Raw genomic sequence first — 21428 nt, 5'->3', positions numbered from 1 at the left:
TGAGAACTTGAGCAAACATTTTTATTCATGGCACCTTGTAATTCTTCTCCCCATTTGCCTTGTTTTATTCCTTTCTAGTAAAACATAGCTTTTAATATTTCAAACTCGTTTCATTATGTTTTCGAGCTTGATAACAGTGACTATAAATACCTAATTGCAGAAGTAATAGTACCTATCTGGCATGGAGTCTGCACATTAGAAATTCCGTTTTTGGTACTTTTTCCTTATCTCATTTCTCTCCCGGTGTCGCAGGAATGGTTTACGCCCAAGAGTTTTTAACGTCCGGTAATAATTCCCTACGAATGATTTACCCCCGCGGAAACATAAAAGGGAGAATAGCATACATGGGAGTAATACATTACTAGGGAATTATTACCCCCGGTATTTAATCCCTAGGAGTTGTTTACCCCTTCGCCTTTGTTGGCATTGAATGAGAGGGAGGTAATCGTGCCCAAGGGATGGTTTACGCCATGGGTATAAATTCCCCAGTAATGACTTACCCCCTCAACTAATGTCGGCATATGGTGTCACTACAAAGGAACAACAAGCCTAATTGAGTGAGGGGGGGGGTAATCGTACCCTAGAGATGGTTTACCTGCTGGGTATAAATTCCCCAGTAATGGTTTACTCCCCTCATCTAATGTCGGCATATGGTGTAACTACAAGGAAACTACAACTACAACCCAGGGGGTAAAACATCCCTAGGGTACGATTACCCCCCTCTCAAACAAATTTCAAATACACTCCTATCTATATCAAACCTTAGAAATGTACATTACCATGTAATATAATTTTGTCTAAAAAATGCAAGTAAAATATATTCAATTCGTATACAAGAAAGAAGCAAAATTTATGGGGAATGATTACTGGTACAAAGAGTTAACCATAAAGGTGAAACAATAAGTACAAAAGAAAGAGCATTGGGTTTAAAGTAATACGTCATTTGCGGAAGCGTATCCCATACTAGAAATTGGCCGTTGTTTTACCTACGTAATGAATCCTGTAACAACGTTGGATTTTGGTGTGGATTATTTTACTTCTATGAGTTTGCAATGCTTTTTGCATGCACGTGGTTTTGTTTACAGAAGGTCTCAGGGTTGGTGGTTTGAACTTTAGTGTGGTTGGGAAGTAAGGGAAAGTGGTAAAATGTTCCACTTCAGGTGGAGATGCCATTTGCGGTGGGTATAGTATATTCATTCCCGAATGTAAAACGCCCAAGACCTCAAGTTTTTAAGCTCTCGTTCGTCTATAATGACGTAATCAAAATGGCGGTCCTGAGGAAAATTTCTATTCCTGAACCGTGTTACTTCATTACAGTTATTTATCATCCACTACATCTTATTTTCATACAAGTTGCAGTTTAACACTCTATTATGAAAATAAGAAATTATAAAGGTCCACTTTATCATATAGCGTTAAATATGGTGGTAAATGTGGCTTCCAAAAGTCTAAAAATAAACATTTCACCTCTATGATTAATTATGGAACCACTCCCTGTGATTTAGAGAGTTGAACGGTAGCACCAAAATTAGTGCCAGACTAAGTCCACGAAATAATAATGGTTGCCTTTTGACAATCTCTATGTATGCAGGGTAATTCAAAAGTTGGATATCATAGTTAGTGTTGCCCACGAGACGAGACGAGACGAGACTTTGGTCTGTCCCGTCCCGTCTCGTGAAAATGCTGTCTCGTCTCGTGTCTCGTCTCGAAAATATTCGTTTGTCCCGTCTCGTGTCCCGTCTCGAAGGGTTCTGTCTCGTCTCGTCCCGTCTCGTCTCGTTTTGTCCCGTCTCGTCTCGTAAAATTGATCCGGGATATCATGCCAACAAAGTAGCAGAAACGCGAAATATTTTTTCCGGAAAGTGGGATAATGCTCCAAATATTTTACCCATTGCGTGGTGAGAATAAATAAGGTTTGTTAATCATGAGGACATTAATATTAAAAATGCGGTTTGTTGGTTACTGATTGCTAGGTATCTTATGAAATCTACCTTGTGGTTTTTCTCGCTTCATACAACTGTCTATCCATCGTACATTTATACCAAGTTTGTTAGAACCTGTCCAGTTTCCCGCGCTAGCGATCGCTCGACAGTTTTGGTGCCAATGAGAAACGAGAAAAAAGTCGTCTGCTGGGCAGCGAGGAGCGAATGGAAGCCAGAAGAGAGGAGCTTACGTAGACGTTGTTGCGACGTTGCGTATTTTAATTTGCTGCCTGGCTTTGGCTTTCCCCAGCACGGAGTTCAGGCGGTCTTCAGCAGCAACACCGCTTGGTTTATGCTAGAAAAGCCAGCGATCAGCTAGCGCGGGAAGCCGGACAGGTTGTAACAAACACGGTATAAGTGAGTGCTCTTTTTCATTACTGCTATACCTTTTGGAAGTCTTGAAATGTTTTCCAACAGACCTTCTTTCTTTCTGAATGTCGAACTTCCGTGCACTATGAAAATACATTTTTTCTTTCAATTCTAAGCTTGGCGCTGGGGAGCAACAAAAAAGTTTTTAAATGTGTAGTACGAACACAAGAGACTATTTATAATTTCAATATTTAGTATATTACAAATAGAAAGCATTTATTGTTCTTAATATGGTTAAACATCTTCTATGACATAAGTTTCAAAAAGTGTTTCTTTGTGATATTGTGCTGTTTCTTATGCCCAGCTTATGACGCACATACTTCTTTGTTTTCCCTTTAGCCTCTAAGTCCGGTACCACCACCGCTTGATCTAATTTATCCTTCGGCAGGCACGCATCTAGAAATATATGTCGGGGGAGGGTGTCTGAGCCAAGTGTTTCAGTAAAAATGATAATAATAACATTAACGACAACAATTAAGCAAATGTTTAAATTAATGCATTAATATAATTCATAGGTCTATTCACTTGAATATGTAAATTAATCAATTCTATTATTGTTATTGCATGACATGTTACAAAGATGGTAGAAGAATAGTAATATAACAGCACAAATATTAGCTAATATCTAGCTTACGTGTAGTTAAGATCGTCAAAATCTGCATAAAAACAGCTGTCCTGGCAAGAAAATTAATGTCAAAAAAGGTGATGAATTGAATATTTGCTGAATAACAAAAAAAGATGTTACATCCAGTTGACGAAAAATAAAGTTCCTGATTAATATTTTATGCTCATTATTATAAGTAGTAGCGTACATAAAACTTCATTGATACTGTCATTCAAAGCAGTAAGATCCCAATAGAATCCTTGTTTTCTAGTAAGTTCGGCAGGAATATGTAACCCTCGATTATGCTAAACAAATATATTTTTTGTTTAGGTAGAGCAAGGCCCCAGGAGGATGCAAGAAGCCTTTCCTGCAAAAGTGTATGTTTTACGAAGCGAAGAAACGTGACAAAACCACCACGTATGGAAGGCAAACCTGCATTAAGTTTATATCACACTTTTACAGAGCCGTGCCTCCCGAAGTTATAAAAATCCCAACTTCAATGATTCTTTTAGACATGCTATAGTTGAAAAAAATATGTTTAGATGCACCCAAAGTGCATCATTATCATATTATGCATATAACGTGTTATTGGAATCAACATATTTGTGTAAATTAGGTGCCTCCCCGATGGCGTAGTAATAACGTCGAGGTCTTGTAATGAAGGGTCCTCGCGTCGATACTCAATGGAGTCACAAAGTGGATCGGATCGCACTTTAAACTGTAGGTCGGTTCGCGATTTAGCCTATTTGCGAATCAAGTGGACTTAAAAAAACAACAAAAAAACAAACAATATCAACCTTAAGAATATTAGAATAAACTAATTCACCCGCAGGTAAGTCAAATTTCACATATCCTTCTTCATCTTCGTTCATAGACTTCCTGCAATACTGTTGTGTTGCATCCCACCAGGTGCGAAAAATGTGAAGTTATTATTTCCCCGTACTGTGTTATTTCTTTTCATAACAGTAAGGCTAAATTCTCGTTTTATCTGAACTTTTAAAAAATGTGCAAAATACGTCTCTATCTTTAAACAACCACCCTTTCCCATGTATGTGTAAAATAATCCCACTCTGTCTCAGAAAACCTCTTCCTAAGAATAAATGAAGGAAACAACTCTCAAGTCTCAACCATTATAAATTTTTGCTTAAATTTCCTATCATTTATACAAACAGTAGCACATATCACGTCCTTTGGTGCAACATTGTGAACAGCTAATGTTACTTTCCTCGTCCTAATAAATTTACTTCCAACCAGTGACGGCGCCAGGGAGATGTGACGGGGGGGGGGGGGGGCGGAAGGGGGCAACAAAATATTGTAAGGGGGCAGTCACATTAAAACGCCCGAAAACACTACACATATATACTTATATAATAATAATTATAATAATAATAATTATTATTATTATAATTATTATTATATTCATGTACTGTATGGTGTTTTGTGTGTGTCTTTTATTTAGAGTGGACGTTTACAGCCTAAATTTACTTCTTGATTACGAGTTAATCTCCACATGATTCGTTTTAATAAAGACATTAATTCTTTTTTATTGGTAAGTTGCGTTGTCTCTAGTGGCCTATTTCAGTATTGAAAGACATTCATAATTTTGTAATTCATCGTCTTTCTTGAGATGAAACTACTGATATAAATATTTAAGTTATAAGATAATAATATAAATGATGAAAATAATGCTTCTAAGAGTTTAATTTTCTTGCAAAATAAACGTGACGTTGGAAGAAATTAATCTTCTTAAGTATTAGAAACAATGTGAGGCACTTAGTGAAGTGCAATTCTCCTGTAGGAGAATTCTGCTCTATGTGCTTTGTAGAACACATTGCGCATCTTTGGTACGTCCAGGACTTGACATTTCTTCTCAATGGCAAGAACAGCCAAATGAGGCAGTCTGCATCCAGCATCCTGTTTCGAGCAAGCCTTTCAAAGATTTTAAGGACAACCATCTTCGTAACGCTGCAGAGTTTTGGGCAAAATTTGTGTTTCACCTTTCAGGGAAATGTTATCACAGGATAAAAAATCAGACAAAGGTTAGAGTTATCTCATGATTCAAGAAATATTCTGACCCTGGCAATACTTACTCTTACTCTACCACTCCAACGTATGTCTGTGCTACCCAATTACAGGCACCTATGGAGTTCTTGGGAAGAAGTTCTTCGATTTTGATATGTACGAGAAAGAGCGAACCTGCATCCAATGATTGAAGAGTGGCAAATCCTAATAAGCGTTCTTTTACCTGCCCGCGATATGTTTTGAATCGAATTTTAAGTGTAATTTGCATTTTAAGGTTCACGTTCAATACATTTCCAAATAATATCCCCTCATTAGCTTCAAGAGTATCGAAGAAATTCCCTTTGTTAAAGTTACCTCAGACTCATCATCTCGAAATTCAAGTCCCTGAATAGTAAGAAACTGCGATGAATCCACAACAACTGACATTGAGCGTCGGGTTTTCTTCGATCACCTTTGGTCCTGGGTTTGATACCCAGTGGAGGCACTTTTAACTGTAGGTCCAGTCCCGATTAGCCTTACTGTGCATAAAGTTGACTTAAAACATCAAATCAACCAACCAACCAAATCTTGAATCAACTTTGAATGTCTTTTACTAATTAGCGTTGTCAGTAACGACCACGATTAGAATAATTTGCCCGTACTACAGATGATGTCTTGCGGTCCTCAAAATATTCGTGATGTTTTAAAACCATACACATTCAACATTTTTTCCCAGTTCTTAAGACTGGTTAAAACTTAGGTTAATCTCGGCTATTACAGGACATAAATGAATGAGAAATCACCTATGCCCAGATCGGCGCTCGAATCTTGGACGAAGCAAATTAATATTTGTTAATCAAGTTGGTATTATAAGCAGGAAAGTGATATCATGCAGAATACACCACTTTGAAAAGGTGAAAATCGTCATACTCTTATAAATGAACTCTCTTATTATTCGATATTTAATTAACTTCAGTTGGGGGCTCGGGTGGGGGGGCGAAGTGTCTGACATGGGGCGTCCCCCTGCCCCCTCTGGCGTCGTCACTGTTTCCAACCCTCTAAAAACTTCGCTGCTGATAGCCTCGCCTTCGAAATGGAAGCTTGTGTGTCGGAAAATAATACAAAAAACTTGTGTTCACTGTCCCTCTCTCATTCAAAGTCTGCCGTTTTCCTTTTCAGTTTTTCCTGCAAAACTTCCTGTCAGCAAGCAAACCAAATTACAGAATTTTTATTGACCCTCCCTTGCATCAACTTTCATTCCTACTTTAGGCCTGGATTTATGGCACGCACCCTCTACTGCAGGTCAATCTCGCCCTATGTTTGGTGTTTGCTCCCTGAAGCAACGGTATCCATTGTTCAAAGCGAAACTTTTGTCAGTGGGGAACGGCGAAAAATAGTCTCGGAATCACCCTGGTCGTAAACAAGCTCCCGCCACCCTGACATTGCTGTCAGCTTCCCTCTGAAGTTCGATAAAACTACTTTGTGAAATGTGTTTAATAACGAGTGAAAATGTAGACAGTAGATACTACATGTATTTTGCTCATAAACTTGAAGGCTAAATTTACAGAATAAAAAGAACAGCTACAACATTCCTTCATCTGATTTACAGAAAGGCTAAACTGTACCCACAGTTTAAAGTGGGGTTCAAATCACCATGTGCCTTCACCGGGTATCGAACCCGGGACCCCTTGATTACAAGGCGACGATGCTACCACTGTACCATCGGGGAATCCTCTCATAGAACAAAGTTTCCTTCTACGACGATTATACAGAACTTGGTGCACTTCCTTCATTTGAAATCTATTCTATATTAGCCTCAGTATTTCGTTTTTACAGTCCAAGGAATAGTATTCTCCTTAAATAAGAAATAAAGAAATAAAAAAAAACATTAGAAATAATCTTCAAACGGACGTAAAAAAATCGAATCCAACCACCTGCAGAATGCCTGAGGGAAACAACAAGAATTTTCTCAACAAAGACATATCCGAAATTTCCATAACATTCTAATAATTTCGCAACCCGTGCAAATAATCATGTGGTAAAATCTTGTCGTGGTTCCCTGTAAACACTAAAATCACCAAATTACTTCTTTCCATATTTCCCGTATTTTCTCCTCCTCTTTAGCTCTCAGCTGTTCGGAGTGGGATAATGCAAGATTATTTGGCCCTAATCATCTCCTTCTCTTAGTCTTGCTTATATCTTGGACTCCTTAATAACTTTCCCAACAACTCCTTATGAATTTGTACTGCCATGTTTCCTACAATGCTTTTCCTACTTCCTAATAACAATCACTTCTGTACACCCTTTGATGTAAAAATTAAATAATAAAAATAAACCATATCCGTCGGTCCGTTTATCTTTCCAACCTATAGAGCTGAGACTATGTTTACAAGATAAACCTCGGACGCAGACATTCCACGATCTTTTGGCCCCTCCTTCCACCTTCTCTACCCGCCCTTTTACTTGATGTTATTCAGAATTGTATTAGTATCTGGAGTACTATCGTAACATAAAGTTATTAACCTGGAATATTTTTTTTAAAAAAATGGGGAGTAACGCTGTGTTTCGAAAGAGTATAGGAAATAAGTTTAGGTATTCATTCATGCCTCTCTCTAGAATAGTCTTCTTATTTTGACTTAATACACGCTTATCAACGTTTCTAATTGAAATACTTTATTCCAAGCAAACAAGTATTTGCAACTGATTAAAAATATTGCTTTTATTTTTTCGAGACATTCGAGACGAGACGAGACTTTTCAAAAGCCGTCCCGTCCCGTCTCGTGTCTCGTCTCGAAAACGAGACGAGAAAGGCATTCCGTCTCGTCCCGTCTCGAATTTCAAAAGGCTTGTCCCGTCTCGTGTCTCGTCTCGTTTTCGAGACGAGACACGAGACGAGACGGGACATGTCCCGTCCCGTGAGCAACACTAATCATAGTGCAACTTCGTTATTAGAGCAGATAGCGAAATATAAAATAGGGGAAAGTTATTGGAAATTTGCGGTTTTCAATCAAATCGGCTTTAATTTTCAAAGTAGAATGAATGCTGCTACGCGCGCGTGCCCCCCCCCCCTCCACACACACACACGCACACACACAGCTGGAATTATAACCAATCTTTCCAAAATTATAGTTTGTCCATTCTCCAGGGTTTTCTAAGATACACTAACGCTTCTTCCAATCACTGGTTAATGTAATCCAATCTTTTCTTAAATATAATTTCCGCAACAGCGACCCTGACATGAGCATATCAGGGTACTCCGCAGTCCACTGCTTATACATTTGCATGAAGAGCATTTTTTTTGGAACTACATGCACTCAGTTCTTCACAGCTCTCAGAGACATCTGAAATGGTTGACCACTAACAGATTTTACAGAACCCAGTCGTGGGAGGTTTGAAGTATTTGTCTACACAATATTTCCACGTCAGCGTGTGTAGGGTAACTCGCCTCATATGCTTACATAGGACATATCCAGTGGGCGATATGTTCGCCATAGCTAGATTCATGTTGATGAGCAGAACACGTCTAAGGTGTGATGTTTTATAGTAGAGAAAAATAAAACAGCATAAGAACGTACTGGGGAAGGCCATCCATACTTTGAAAGCTCTTTTTTCCCTATATAATGTTGAATGCAGAAACCGTACGGCATCCTGTGATTGAATTAAATAAATTTATATCGCATTAACCTATTATTTGCTAGTCTCAGTTTATGGAAAGATTATACTTTCACGTTGTTAGTTTCCGAATACCTACAGATCATATTTATTCGATTGTTGCCTCTCACGGCCAAACGGACAGACGTTGCGCTGCATTATTGTTTGATAGGTCTCTACAAGTCCACTAAATTGTGCATTTACCACTCTTCTAGGTTCTGAGATATCGATAGTTGAGACGGGAGGAGAGACAGTTGACTCATTTCAGTATTTTTCAAGCTTTTTAATTTTTGGTACCCCAAAACTAAAAAAATAAAATGTGAATTCGCTAGACCTGAAACTCTATATCAACAGAAATTTTAAAAATATGCTTGCACTGATTTTCACAGAGAATTGAATATTTCAATTAAGATATTAGGTACAGAAAATATTAAATACAAATTATGTCCACACTTAGGAAAATTAGGAAGGTCTCTTTGAGGGGAAGGGCGGCTTAGTTTAGCTTGTCACAAATAAGGGTCCACAAAGGGTCACTTTCCTCACCCCATGTTCAGGGTTGTGTTCTTCACCCTACCTTTGAGCGAGCTTTTCCCCTTTTGGAGATCCAGCGGCGACTATGCTTGTACTAGCTCAAGGACTGTTTCTATTCCCTTTCAGGATAGAGCAGTGGCTATTCTCACCTTCCTATATGAAGTGATTTTTCTTCTACTTTTGAGATAGAAAGGGTGAGTATCAACTCCCAACATTAAAGAGGGTTTTTCTCCTCCGTGTTGGGATTGACTGGTGAGTGCCATACCTTAAGGAGTAGGGCCTCCCGATGGCACAGTCGCCTTGTATTCCAGAGGTCCTGGGTTCGATACCCGGTGGAGGCACAAGTGGTTCGGATCCCACTTTAAACTATAGGTCCAGACCCGATTAGCCTTACTGTGCATAAAGTGGACTTAAAAACTCCAAATCAACCAACCTTAAGGAGTGTTTTTTCTCCCTTTGGGAATAGAATAGGGAGCAACCTTAGGGAATCTTTGAGTTCGATTTTGGGATAGAATGGAGAGTATTCTCGCCTTGCCTTAAGCAGAATTTTTTCTCTCTTTTAGGGCAGAGGGGTGAGCATTATAGCATCGCCTCGGGGAACGTTCTCGCTCCATTTAGTGGTAAAGGGACAAGTATTCTCGCACTAATTTATCGCTGAATCACATGAGGTAAGATTTCCTCCTGGATTATCCAGTTAGGCATGGACTAATGTAGTTGTGTGGTACTGCTGCTACTAGTTTTCGCCTAACACGATGTTGTTACCGTACTTGTTGGTATACTTAGTTCCCACAAGGCATTGCGCAGAGCAAAAAAGCTAAAAGGATGGACGAGCGGTTACGTACAAGCCTTTGTCCTATCTCATGTTGACTGTTGTGATAGTGCATATATCGATTGTAGTGAGAAGCTGACAACGATAATTCAAAAAATGCAAAACTCATGTATGAGATATATATATTTAACCCTTAAGACAGATTATATAATACCCTAGGCTGGATTAGAGAGAACGAAAGACGTAGGTATAGAAAATTAGTGTTATTTGTTACATAAAGTACTTTCTACAGGAAATCATTTGCACATTCATTGAGAGATTGTTTCCATTAGGAGACCCAGATTTATCATACATAAGGTCCCAAAGTTACAATCTGTTAAAAATAAAAACTCATAAAACTGATTTGTTTCTTTGTTAACTCTGTTACTAGATCAGTGGTTAGATATTGGAATGCACTCTCATACTAATAATAAATCAGATTCAGTAGGTATTTCTACAAGATGAATAAGAAGAAATTTTGTGATTGATGCTGCATATTTTTACACAAAATACATTGTGTTGGCCCTTGTGTTGTGAAAAGAATTTGTATATTCATTGGTTGTTCTGTTTATATGCAAATCAATTTATGAATTTATATTATATTGTGAACTATGGCCTCCTCGATGGCACAGTGGTAGCGTCGTCACCTTGTAATCAAGGAGTCCCGGGTTCGATACCCGGTGAAGGCACATGGTGGTTCGGATCACACTTTAGACTGTAGGTCCAGTCCCAATTAGCCCTTCTGTGCATAAAGTGGACTTACAGAAACACCAACTCAACTTATATTGTGAACTATGATGTAATATTGAGATGAATGGAAGGAGAATGAACGAGACTTAATCTCTGCCATAGAAAATGAGAGCTAAATAAATGAAAATAAAATAATAATAATAGAGGGGAGAGTAATATTAACATCTCAGGAGAAAATAAATTTTAAGTAAACTTAGCTCTTAGAAAATAAGAAAGAAGCTGAGATAAAAATAAAACTCTAAAATTAATTAAACTAAAGTAATGAAATGAAAGTACTGAAAGGGGAAAATAGTTTTTTAGAAATTAAAATATTGAAAAATGCTATACATATTTTCTTACCGCAACTTAGAAGAGCAGTTGAAATCCTGAAGTACACTGTTGGTGAATTTGAGCGAAAGTAAACGCTGCCAAAAATTGTATACCAGGATCGGAAAGTTGATGATACTATCCTATAATTAAAAATATAGAAAAATGAAATTAATAGCCTTAAATAAATACCAAATTTCTGTTTTCTTTCAAGATACGTTTAAGAAATATCATTCCATTTTCAAATGTGTGGTAGTAATTTTCAATATGGTTGGTTTGATTGAAAATCATTCTCTTTCTATATTTTCATTTTAAAAATAAGAATTAAAATGTTAATATAAAATTTTAAAAGCAAATAGAATTGTTGTAGCTTGGAAACCGTGGAAATGATTTTTTTTTTTAACTTCTTGCTTTATACCGTCACCTAAAATCATTTTATATATCTTTTATCTTACACAACACTGCAAAAAAATTCTATATGAGAAAGTAAAATATAATAGAAATATATGTCTACAAATTAAGCATAGCTAACTTGTTACACTAAGAAAAACACTTTTGAAAATATATACCTAAGTAAAATGTATCGATGTATTTTTACGTCCTTTCTCACTTTTGGCTAATTGCAAAGATGAGGATGAGCGATGATTAGAAGAATCTGATGAAGAGATAAACAATTGTTCTCAGGCTGGAATCGAACCTGGAACCCGATTGAAGGTCGATTACTTAACGCCATCAAGAAAAACTGTCAAAAATTGTGTGCAATCATCCCCAGAGTAAAAACATAAGAAACATTATAGAATATTTACAAGCATATCTTATAACGTGTCAATTAACACAAATACGCCTAGTTTTTTTCCTCTAGTAACACACTAAAAGATGTAAACTGCTAGTAATTCATTTTCAGTGCATTAAAATACACATAGAAGTGAATCAAAGAGTACATTTATCAGCTTCTGTTCCATGTCATTCACTAAAAATGAATCGATAGACATGGTCATTTCAAAGAAATGAATTTCACTTTCTCTCTGTAGAATTAAGGGATTTTCAAGTTTGCGTGCAATAATAAGCATTAATATCCACGTTATTCAATTTATTTTCAAAATTAGTGATAAATAAATAAAACTAATACATTTATATATAAGATACAAATAAATGAATAAGATATAACAAATGAGTGGCCGTGGTAGCTCAGTCGGAGTCGACCTCCGCGGCGGAGTGGTTAGGAGAGCGCGCTACAACGCCAGGGGTTCCGGGTTAGAGTCCCGGGTAAGACATGGGTATTTGTGTTTGTCCAGATAATGAGAAAATGTAAGAATTGACAAGCGTAAAAGTGAGAAAAAGTGTGAATGTTGAGGGATACCTCCGTGTAGGGGGTATTTCCTTTATACAAAAAAAAAGTCGGTAACGCGTCTGACTACCATGCTCAAGGTCCCGGGTTCGATCCCCGGCCGGTACAAATCCGGGCTCCGCCACCCACCCAGCGTCGAATGACATGGGTACCTGGGGGGTAAAGGCGGTCAGGGGCGTGATACTTATCACATCACCCTCACTCACGACATGATCAAGAAAGTGTGGGGCGTTGCCCCCCCTATACGCTTTCATGGAGTGGTGATAAGCACAGGGGAGCACTTTACCTTTTTTTACCTTTTTTAGATATAACAAATGTGTGTTTCTTTCTTATAATGCATGTACTTATCATCTCTACTTCTTATATTTAACCCTAGAGTTCGTTAGTGTACACATCATCTTGAAAGACCCGTTTACATAACAAAGTGGTCTTATACTTAGTTAATGTATATAAACCTATCTGCACATGTTTGAGGTACTTCTGTATCATCTTGTTCACCATAAGTGAATACGAAACGAAATATAGCCAATTTTTAAAATGTAACAATCTTTCTTTTAAAACAAAATTAATCAAGTGGAAATTTCAAAATTTATAAAAAAGTTCTATAAACTCAACAGAGTTCGCATTTATAGTTCACATAGGGGTGAGTACCCTCACCCTGCCTTAGGGAGAGTTTCTCCTCCTCCCAACCTTGGGGAGTTCTTTTCTTTCCGTTTGCAAAAAGAAAGGGGGTGAGAATCGTCACCCTAGGAAGCATCCCTACCTTTGTGGATCCATCTTAGGAGCATTTTTTTGTTCCCTTTAAGGACACAGAGAGGGTCCCTCCAGAGAAAATAAGAATTAATTAAGCCTCAAAATAAGATAGAGGCAGAGAGAAACATAAGAGTCGAACAATTATTAAACATATTTTCCATAACTACATTAGCGAAAGAGGAAAATAATTTGTTAGAAATTGAGAGATTTATAAAATTGTACAAATTTTCTTACCACAATGTAGATTTAGATCAAGTGCTACTCCAACTCAGAGGACTAGTTGAGATCCTCAAAGAAACTATTGGTGAACTTCAGGGATGGTCACAACTGCCGAAAATGTTGTCCAAGTATTGAAAAATTCACTATAGAATCCTACACAAAAAAAACAATGAAAACATAAAGTTAATACCATTTTATAAACACAATTTTTTTGTTACCTTTCAAGGTAACGTGCAATACCATTTTCAAATGTATGTGCTTTTTATAAGGTCACAGTGATGGGTTCCCATTCTATATTTTTACATTGAAAATAAGAATTAAGAAATATAACATGTATAAACCATGTATGAATAGTGTACCTGTGGAACTTGCGTAAATGACAAAAAGAGTTTAACTTCTTGTTTCAAACAACCACCTTAAATCATTTGATTTTTCCATCTTTACTTCCACATTACAACAGGGACGTAGCTAAGTTAATCAGTTTGGGGGGTCAAATCTGAAATTTGTTCCTATGACAATATTACCAGAAACTAAAGCTGAACATTACTTACACACACACACACACACACACACACACACACACACATATATATATATATATATATATATATATATATATATATATACGAGGGGTAGTCATAAAGTTTTAATTATCACCTCGAGAAAATAAAGGTATGCAATTAATTTTTTGTGTGTTTGCAGATACATGTCTGCAGTCCTGGTACAAATTAAAATCACCGCGCCACAGTACCGTAGCACGCCGCTAGAGGAGCCAAAACAAAATGGCGCAGCCCATTGATAAAGTGGAGTATCGTGCGGTAATTCGTTTTCTGCATTTGAAGGGGAACAACGCTGCTACTACAATCCATGCTGAGTTGGTGGAAGTTGTATGGTTGCAATGCACCATCATATCACACAGTGGTTAGGTGGTGTAGACGCTTCCAGTGTGGTCAAACAAGTCTGAATGACGAAGAACGAAGTGGCAGACCATCTGTCTGTGAAGAACCGGGAATCGCAAAAGAAGTGGAGGCCCTGGTGCTCGAAGACCGGCGTATCACAATCGAGGTGATAGTGGAAAAAGTGAAAATCAGTCATGGGTCAGTTTTCAACATTTTGCACGACATTTTGAACATGACAAAGGTTGCCGCCCGCTGGGCCCTGCGACTGCTCACACCTATTCAAAAAGTCCGCCTAACCAAGGCAGCAGCGAAACTGTTGCAGCTGTGTCAGGCCAATCCAGATGACTTCTTTAGCTGCCTAATGACCATGGACGAGTGCTGGGTGTATCACTATGACCCCGAGACAAAGGAGCAAAGCAAGCAATGGAAACATGTGGATTCACCACCACCGAAAAAGGCGAAGACCCAACCATCATCTGGCAAGGTGATGCTGAGTGTTTTTAGGACTGCCATGGTGTGTGGTGCTAACAGATTATGCTCGTAAGGAGCAAACCATCACAGGAGCATACTACCGAAATCTCCTGACGAGGTTAAGGGAGGCTGTCAAGACGAAGCGTAGCGGGAAGCTGTCCAAAGGGGTCTTTATGCTCCACGACAACGCCCAGCTCATTCTACACAGGACACAGTCACACATGCTGCTTCTTTGGGCTATCAAATTTTGCCTCACCCCCCTTATTCACCTGACATGGCACCCAGTGACTTCTTCCTCTTTCCTTGGATGAAGAAACCATTGCGTGGCAAGCATTTCCAGAATGACGACGAGGTGAAGGTGGAACGTTTCCTGAGCAGCCAAAATGCAGACTTCTACAACCAAGGTCTCCGCCAAGTCATCCATCTTTGGGAAAAATGCGTCGCATTCAAGGATGAATATGTAGAGAAGGACTAACACCATCACCAAGTTTCATGGTCGAAGCTTGATTTTTTCGAGGTGATAATTAAAACTTTATGACTACCCCTCGTATACTCGTCCTAGTTTTGCTGCATATACACAGTGCATAGTAATATAAAACTACTACGAAGAGTGTGTGTGTGTGTGTGTGTGTGTGTGTGTGTCCCGGTATATATGTATACATGGCGTAATGGTAATGTCCCCGCCCTGTAATCAAGGGGTCCCTGGTTCGATACCTGGTGGAGGCACACTTCTCAGTGCTTCAGATCTCACTTTAAAATGTAGGTCCAGTCCCGATTACCCTATCCGTTCATAAAGTGGACTTAAAACATCAATTCAATTCAATATGTAGTCAAGGGGTCCCGGTTTCGATACCCGGTGGAGGAACATAGCGGTTCGGATACCACTTTAAACTGTAGGTCTAGTCCCGATTAGCCTTATTGTGCATAAAGTTACTTAAATTACCAAATCAATCAACCAACCAACCAATCCATTCAATATGTATATATCATTTTACAATGTTTACAATAAACATCCGTATTAATTAAAAGTTTGAACACTGCAAATGCAATTTACAGTTTAACTAACATATCTGTAAGTTTGATCTACTTCGCTATTGCTTTATTCACTTTAAGTGGGTTCGAAACAAAATAGAGTTTCAAAGGGCACAAATTAATATTTTAAAACAACACTATTTCCAAGTGGAAATCTCAAAACTAGGTCTTTCAGTGCAGTAACAAGCCGCAAGAACTTACCTTGCATTCAGCAAACGAATAGGAAAGCGTCCAAGATGGCGGTCCTCACCTTCTAGAAAAATAGTCTGTACTGTCCAGATATCCTGCCGCCTGTTTGCTATGTGGTAAGTAGTTCCTCATGTAAAAATTGTTGAAATAGAAAAGATGCGAACCGAAAACAGATTTAAGCTAGTTTGTTTAAACATCTAAACTTGTGACTATTGTTAAAAGATATACTATAATGCTATTTTATGTTCTTTACCTTCAAAATAACTGGTATGGAAGTTGATTGTAATTGCTTTTTTTCAACAAGTAATCACTCCTACGTGGAACATGTACAGTTGCCGGGAAATAACGATTAGGCAGCGACACAAAACATGCAAGAATATCGTTACACATTGACGTCACCATGAGTATCATGCATATATATTGATTCTGTGTGGCCATTGCTTGTGTCGTCAACTTTAAAAGCAATGGAGTATGTTTTCACACACATCTGAATTTAAGAGATTAGGTGCAATATGATTGAACGTATTTACAACCGTATATTTTTTTATTGTTTATTTAAGTTATTCACGTCAAATTGTTTTGCATGACGTGGTAAGAGATTCTACGCCCGCGAATAGAGCTATTTCTTCCACACCCTCCCTCCTAACATTCCCGAACCGCTGAATGTACAGTCAGCGGCGAAAATAATGGGACACGTAGATCCTGAAATACTCGGTTCCCTGCAAGGCGTTATGTGTGTTGCCTAACTCTACGGGGATGAGTGGATTTTAATAGCAACTTTTCTAAGGCAACTTCTACCAACGCCGTAGAGTCGGGCAACACACACAATGCCTTGCAGGGAAGCGAGTATTTTAGGATATAGGTTTGGAAAAAGGGGGTGGGAACCCCCGAAGTAATACCGCATACATTCTACAGTATGCGCTTAGTATCCTGGGATTGGCTTATTCTACCATGAGTAGGAGAGATTAATGTAGTAACCGTTGTGCATCACAATTGCGACGTCACATAGATCAGGAAGGTCACGATCTAGTGTTTAGAACAAACACTTGAGACTTTACAAAACTCCACAGAAAAAAATAAGCGGAGTAATGTCCGTGGTAGTCTTCAGTGTACCAAACACGAGTTCGTAATCTTCCTGATCTGCGACGTCGCATCCGGAATGTGACATCAGTAATTCTGTACAACACATGCGCGGAACTTGAATATAGGTTAGACATCTGTCATGCTACTAATGGTGTACATACGGAGGTGTGTAAAAGAAACTTTTTGAGTTACTCTATAGATGGAAGAAAACTGTATGGAAATATCTTAATAACTTACAAATCATTATTTTTTCTTTGATTATACTTTTAATATATATATATATATATATATATATATATATATATATATATATATATATATATATATATATATATATATATATACAGGGTGATTCTAAAGGTAGGGTACAAACGAAAACCACAGATACCTCCCATGAAATAGAGACGAAAGTGCCCCTTCCACTTTGCCGAGAGATGCCTCCGTGAGGAGCTAGACAACGCCGAAAACGTGTGAAAATGAACTTCACACCCCTGTACAGCCAGTACCAGTGAAGATAGAAAGGCGGAACAAAAGAAGTCAAAAGGAACACCAAAGTCGCCCATCCGAAAAACACCAGGCGTCAGCTGCGCAACGCATGCTCATGGGGTTCCACAAAGGAAATAGGAGTGTCCCGCAAGACGAGTGAAGGGAAAGGGTATCGACCGACGTTTGTTGTCTCCTTGGCAGGTACCATTCCCCGTCTGGTCCTCTTTCTCTTTTGTTGCACCGTGCTTTGTTCTTGCTGCGGTGTCTCTCCACTGTGTTTGGGAACTCTACATGCGCTGCACCGCCAGCGTCGCCATTTCTGCCCCGAACCATGTACGCGTCTGTTGCCTGTCGAGTGTCACGGACCACTTTGCTTGCATTCTCGGTGTGTTTCTTCGTCCTACGTCGGCCTCCCGTGGTCCTGCAACCCCGCACTACTTTTCTCGACTGCACTGTTTCAGTCATGGTGTTTGTTTCCCGCTGTGCAATACTTACTTCATACTTCATTGATTCTTTTGTCCCTACCGTTGTCGATCGCTACCCTTTCCCTTCACTTGTCTTGCGGGACACTCCTATTTCCTTTGTGGAACCCCATGCGCATGCGCTTGGTGTTTTTCGGATGGGCGACTTTGGTGTTCCTTTTGACTTCTTTTGTTCCGACTTTCTATCTTCACTGGTGCTGGCTGTACAGGGGTGTGAAGTTCATTTTCACACGTTTTCGGCGTTGTCTAGCTCCTCACGGAGGCATCTCTCGGCAAAGTGGAAGGGGCACTTTCGTCTCTATTTCATGTGAGGTATCTGGTTTTTTTTCGTTTGTACCCTACCTTTAGAATCAGCCTGTATATATATCAACGTAGCCTCCAACAGTATTCTGTAAGTGTTTTTGCAACATACGTTCCTCCAAATTAGCACCATCAAGTCGCCCACTACGTTTTCGCGGTAGGACGTTGATAGCTAATGAAATGCATTATTTCCTTCGAAATTAATTGCATGTTGCAAAGTTTTAAAATATACATTTTCTCTAAAACTTTTTAAAATCATTTTTGAAATCTATTCTATCGACAAATAACCCAGGCTGCAATTTTCCACGTTCATTTGTATTCATGCTTAGGTAAAAAATAGGCTTAACCATTTTCATGCCGAGCGTTGCGCTCAATACACATTTGGGGTGTAAGGGGTGACCGTTTTCGAAGACACCAAATGTCAACCTCACTTCTACGTAGTACACCCTGGACTGCACTTTGCAGACTAACGAGGCTCTGGCGTTTGGACCCATGGCGAGTATAATCCTCCATGGGACTCGTGTTGTGTGCCTCCATATGTGTTTGTGATTGTCCTTTCATCTACCTCATATCATCATATCATCATTCACCCCCATCTTAACAATTAGCCAAAACTGGCTGAAACGCGAAGTGAAAAAAAAAAATCATTAAATACACATTTGCGCCATATTGTGCCATTATAGTTCGATTCATCTGTGATATATGTACGAAATACAATAGCAATCATCTTTATGGTATGCACTTTTGTTTGCTAAATATGATATTGGTACGTGTCTATATTTGCTATAATGGATTGTCTCGTGAATGGAATCGAGTACAAATGAACAAAAAACATAGAATTAAAATATCTTGTAGTCAGTGCCGGATTTACAAATTTCGGGCCCTCCCGCAAAATATAACTAATGGACCTATACATGCGTTATTACTACACACACACACACACACACACACGCACACACACATTGAGGAAGGAATACACACATAGAAACCCATGCCCAGGCCCGGATTCGAACACGGTACCCTCGTCCTAGCACGCTGTGCTAACCACTGAGCTACGGAGGTCGGCTTACCCCGGGAGAGCTAGATAGTATTGTATTGTACTTTTGATACAGTTTCGCAGTTCGCCATGTGTTAGGTTGGCTATGCAGTAGTGTTTAGGTAAGCTAATCAGGTTTGAGGACCCCCCAAAAGTAAAAACCAATTTCTTTCCATCACTGGTTTTTCGTCACTTGCTCCACGATATAGGACTTCTATGTAGAAGTCTTCACAGATCTAGGGAAGAAACACTTGTGGTTAGAAATAAATTGATGTTCAGTTAGTGGTATGGAGCATTAAACTAAAGTTATGAACCGAAAACTACCATGGCATGTTATCTATGCTTAGAAAAATTTTCATATTATCTGAAACACAAAAAAATTGTACTAAGGGTAGATAACATGGCATTATTTCATATGTTAAGAAAAGCACAAAAATTTTCCAAATTTGCCAGGTGGGCAGAATTTATATTTGAATTTAAATTTGACTTGATCCATACATCTTCTAGTCGCAATACGGTTGGTGACTTTTTAAGTCGTCTATATAATCAACGTGACTTTGCGTGTGAAGAATTATGTGAACATTAATAAACTTCTTCTTGACTTTCAACTAAAGTGCGTTACGGTTCCGTACGCGAAAGTGAAAATACCGATAAGATGGCATTTGAACAGTTTGTTTGCAGACTTTAATTCGTTACTGAAAATGAATTGGAGAGAATCCCATTTCATTGAACTTGTGATCGAAAGGTTAGTCCCAAATGTGTCAGAAAGATTAATGTTTCTACAAACTCCAGAGACTTATGCTCAGTTCAAGATAATACTTGAAAAACTACAAAAGTACCTCACGGTAAAAAGTGACTTCTACAGAAATTCCCAACAAACAAAAGGGAAAGGGCGAAAAAAAGAATGTAAGCTATTTTAAGGAAAGTATTCCAAAATTCTATCACAAGTATGGTACAAGACATACAGCCTCACAAAAATGTAACTACGGTTCGCGAAATGCTAACTTGCTAAAAACATTCGTGTTCAAGAAAGGCCAGAAAAAGTGAAAAAGCCACTGTAGTTTTTGTAGATACATTAATAGCGGGGTCATAATGCTGGAAAATATTTCACTTCCGGCGGATAACGTGCCCTTTGGGGGGCTAAAACGCCCCAGACCCCAAGTTTTTAAGCCCTCGTTTGTCTGTAATGGCGTCTTCAAAATGGCGGTCATGACGAAGATTCTATTCCTGAAACCTGTTAGTTAATTGCAGTTATTTATCATTCATGACATATTATTTTCACCTAATTGACAGTTTATAACTGTATTATGATAATAAGAAATTAAAAAGACCCACTTTATCAAATAATATTAGATATGGCGGCCAATATGGCCCCGAAAAGTCTAAAAATAACCCTTTCAGCTATTTGATCATGTTTGGGATCAAACCTTATGACTTGGAGTGCCAGAATTCAACGGCAGCATCCAACATAGTGTCAGACTAACCCCATGAAATAATAATAGTTCAGTTTTTGACAATCTGTTAAAGGGCACACATCCTCCGAGATAAGAGTCACCTAAGGAGTACCTCAGGGGTCTAACCTTGAGCCACTTCCTTTCACACTACTTATTAACGATTTGCCTGATTCATTTAAAAATTCACACAAATTACTGTTTGCAGATGACTTGAAATTTTACAGGAAAATAAGAAAACAAGATGACAGTGTTCAACTTCAAAATGATATTACAAATTTAGAAACTTGGACACTGTTATTTGTATTATATCTGGATGATCTCACAGACCTCTTTAATTCCCCCATCTCAAGCACAATTCTAATGTTCGCTGATGATTGCAAGATTATGAGAGAAAAAAAACAGCCATCAGACATGCAACTTCTCCAAAATGACATAAATAGATTCTCTGAATGGTGCAAGCGATGGAAACTGACCACAAACCCTTCGAAATGCTCTTACATAACAATTTCATTGAAGCAAAACAATCTTGAAGGTAATTATACACTCATCGACATCACTCTAACAAAAGAAGCACAACACCGAGATCTAGGTATCCTCATAGATTCTAAACTAACTTTCGATAATCACATATCAACCATCACAAAAAAGGCAATGCGTATGCTAGGCTTACCTTA

The 21428-nt window shown here is 38.5% G+C and overlaps 2 protein-coding genes across 3 annotated transcripts in view; one reads left to right on the top strand and one right to left on the bottom strand.

Annotated features, from left to right (window-relative positions):
• LOC145989458 (uncharacterized) overlaps positions 1 to 21428 on the bottom strand; it is a 42629-nt gene that overhangs the window by 3012 nt on the left and 18189 nt on the right. The window contains exons 1-3 of one of the 2 annotated variants that reach the window (XM_083124804.1): positions 15926 to 16009; positions 13338 to 13475; positions 11036 to 11145 (exon numbers count right to left, since the gene is read on the bottom strand). The gene's annotated coding sequence lies outside the window, so the exon portion shown is untranslated. Of the gene's footprint in view, positions 1 to 11035; positions 11146 to 13337; positions 13476 to 15925; positions 16010 to 21428 lie in introns of those variants that run through there. The other variant, XM_083124805.1, reaches the window with a different exon arrangement.
• On the top strand, positions 14190 to 14765 carry LOC145989111 (histone-lysine N-methyltransferase SETMAR-like). The gene has a single exon (XM_083124405.1). It carries the CDS (start codon positions 14190 to 14192, stop codon positions 14763 to 14765), a length of 576 nt encoding a protein of 191 aa, XP_082980531.1.

This window comes from Lepisma saccharinum, chromosome 6 (genome assembly GCF_977018435.1).
Source record: "Lepisma saccharinum chromosome 6, izLepSacc3.1, whole genome shotgun sequence".
Taxonomy (NCBI): Eukaryota; Metazoa; Arthropoda; class Insecta; order Zygentoma; family Lepismatidae; genus Lepisma; species Lepisma saccharinum.
The sequence above is the reverse complement of the archived record's forward strand: the minus strand, read 5'-3'. Positions and strand labels throughout refer to the sequence as shown.

Bases quoted from the DNA above. Each gene is read 5' to 3' on its own strand.
- LOC145989111 (XM_083124405.1), top strand. From the start codon at position 14,190: ATGCTGAGTTGGTGGAAGTTGTATGGTTGCAATGCACCATCATATCAC.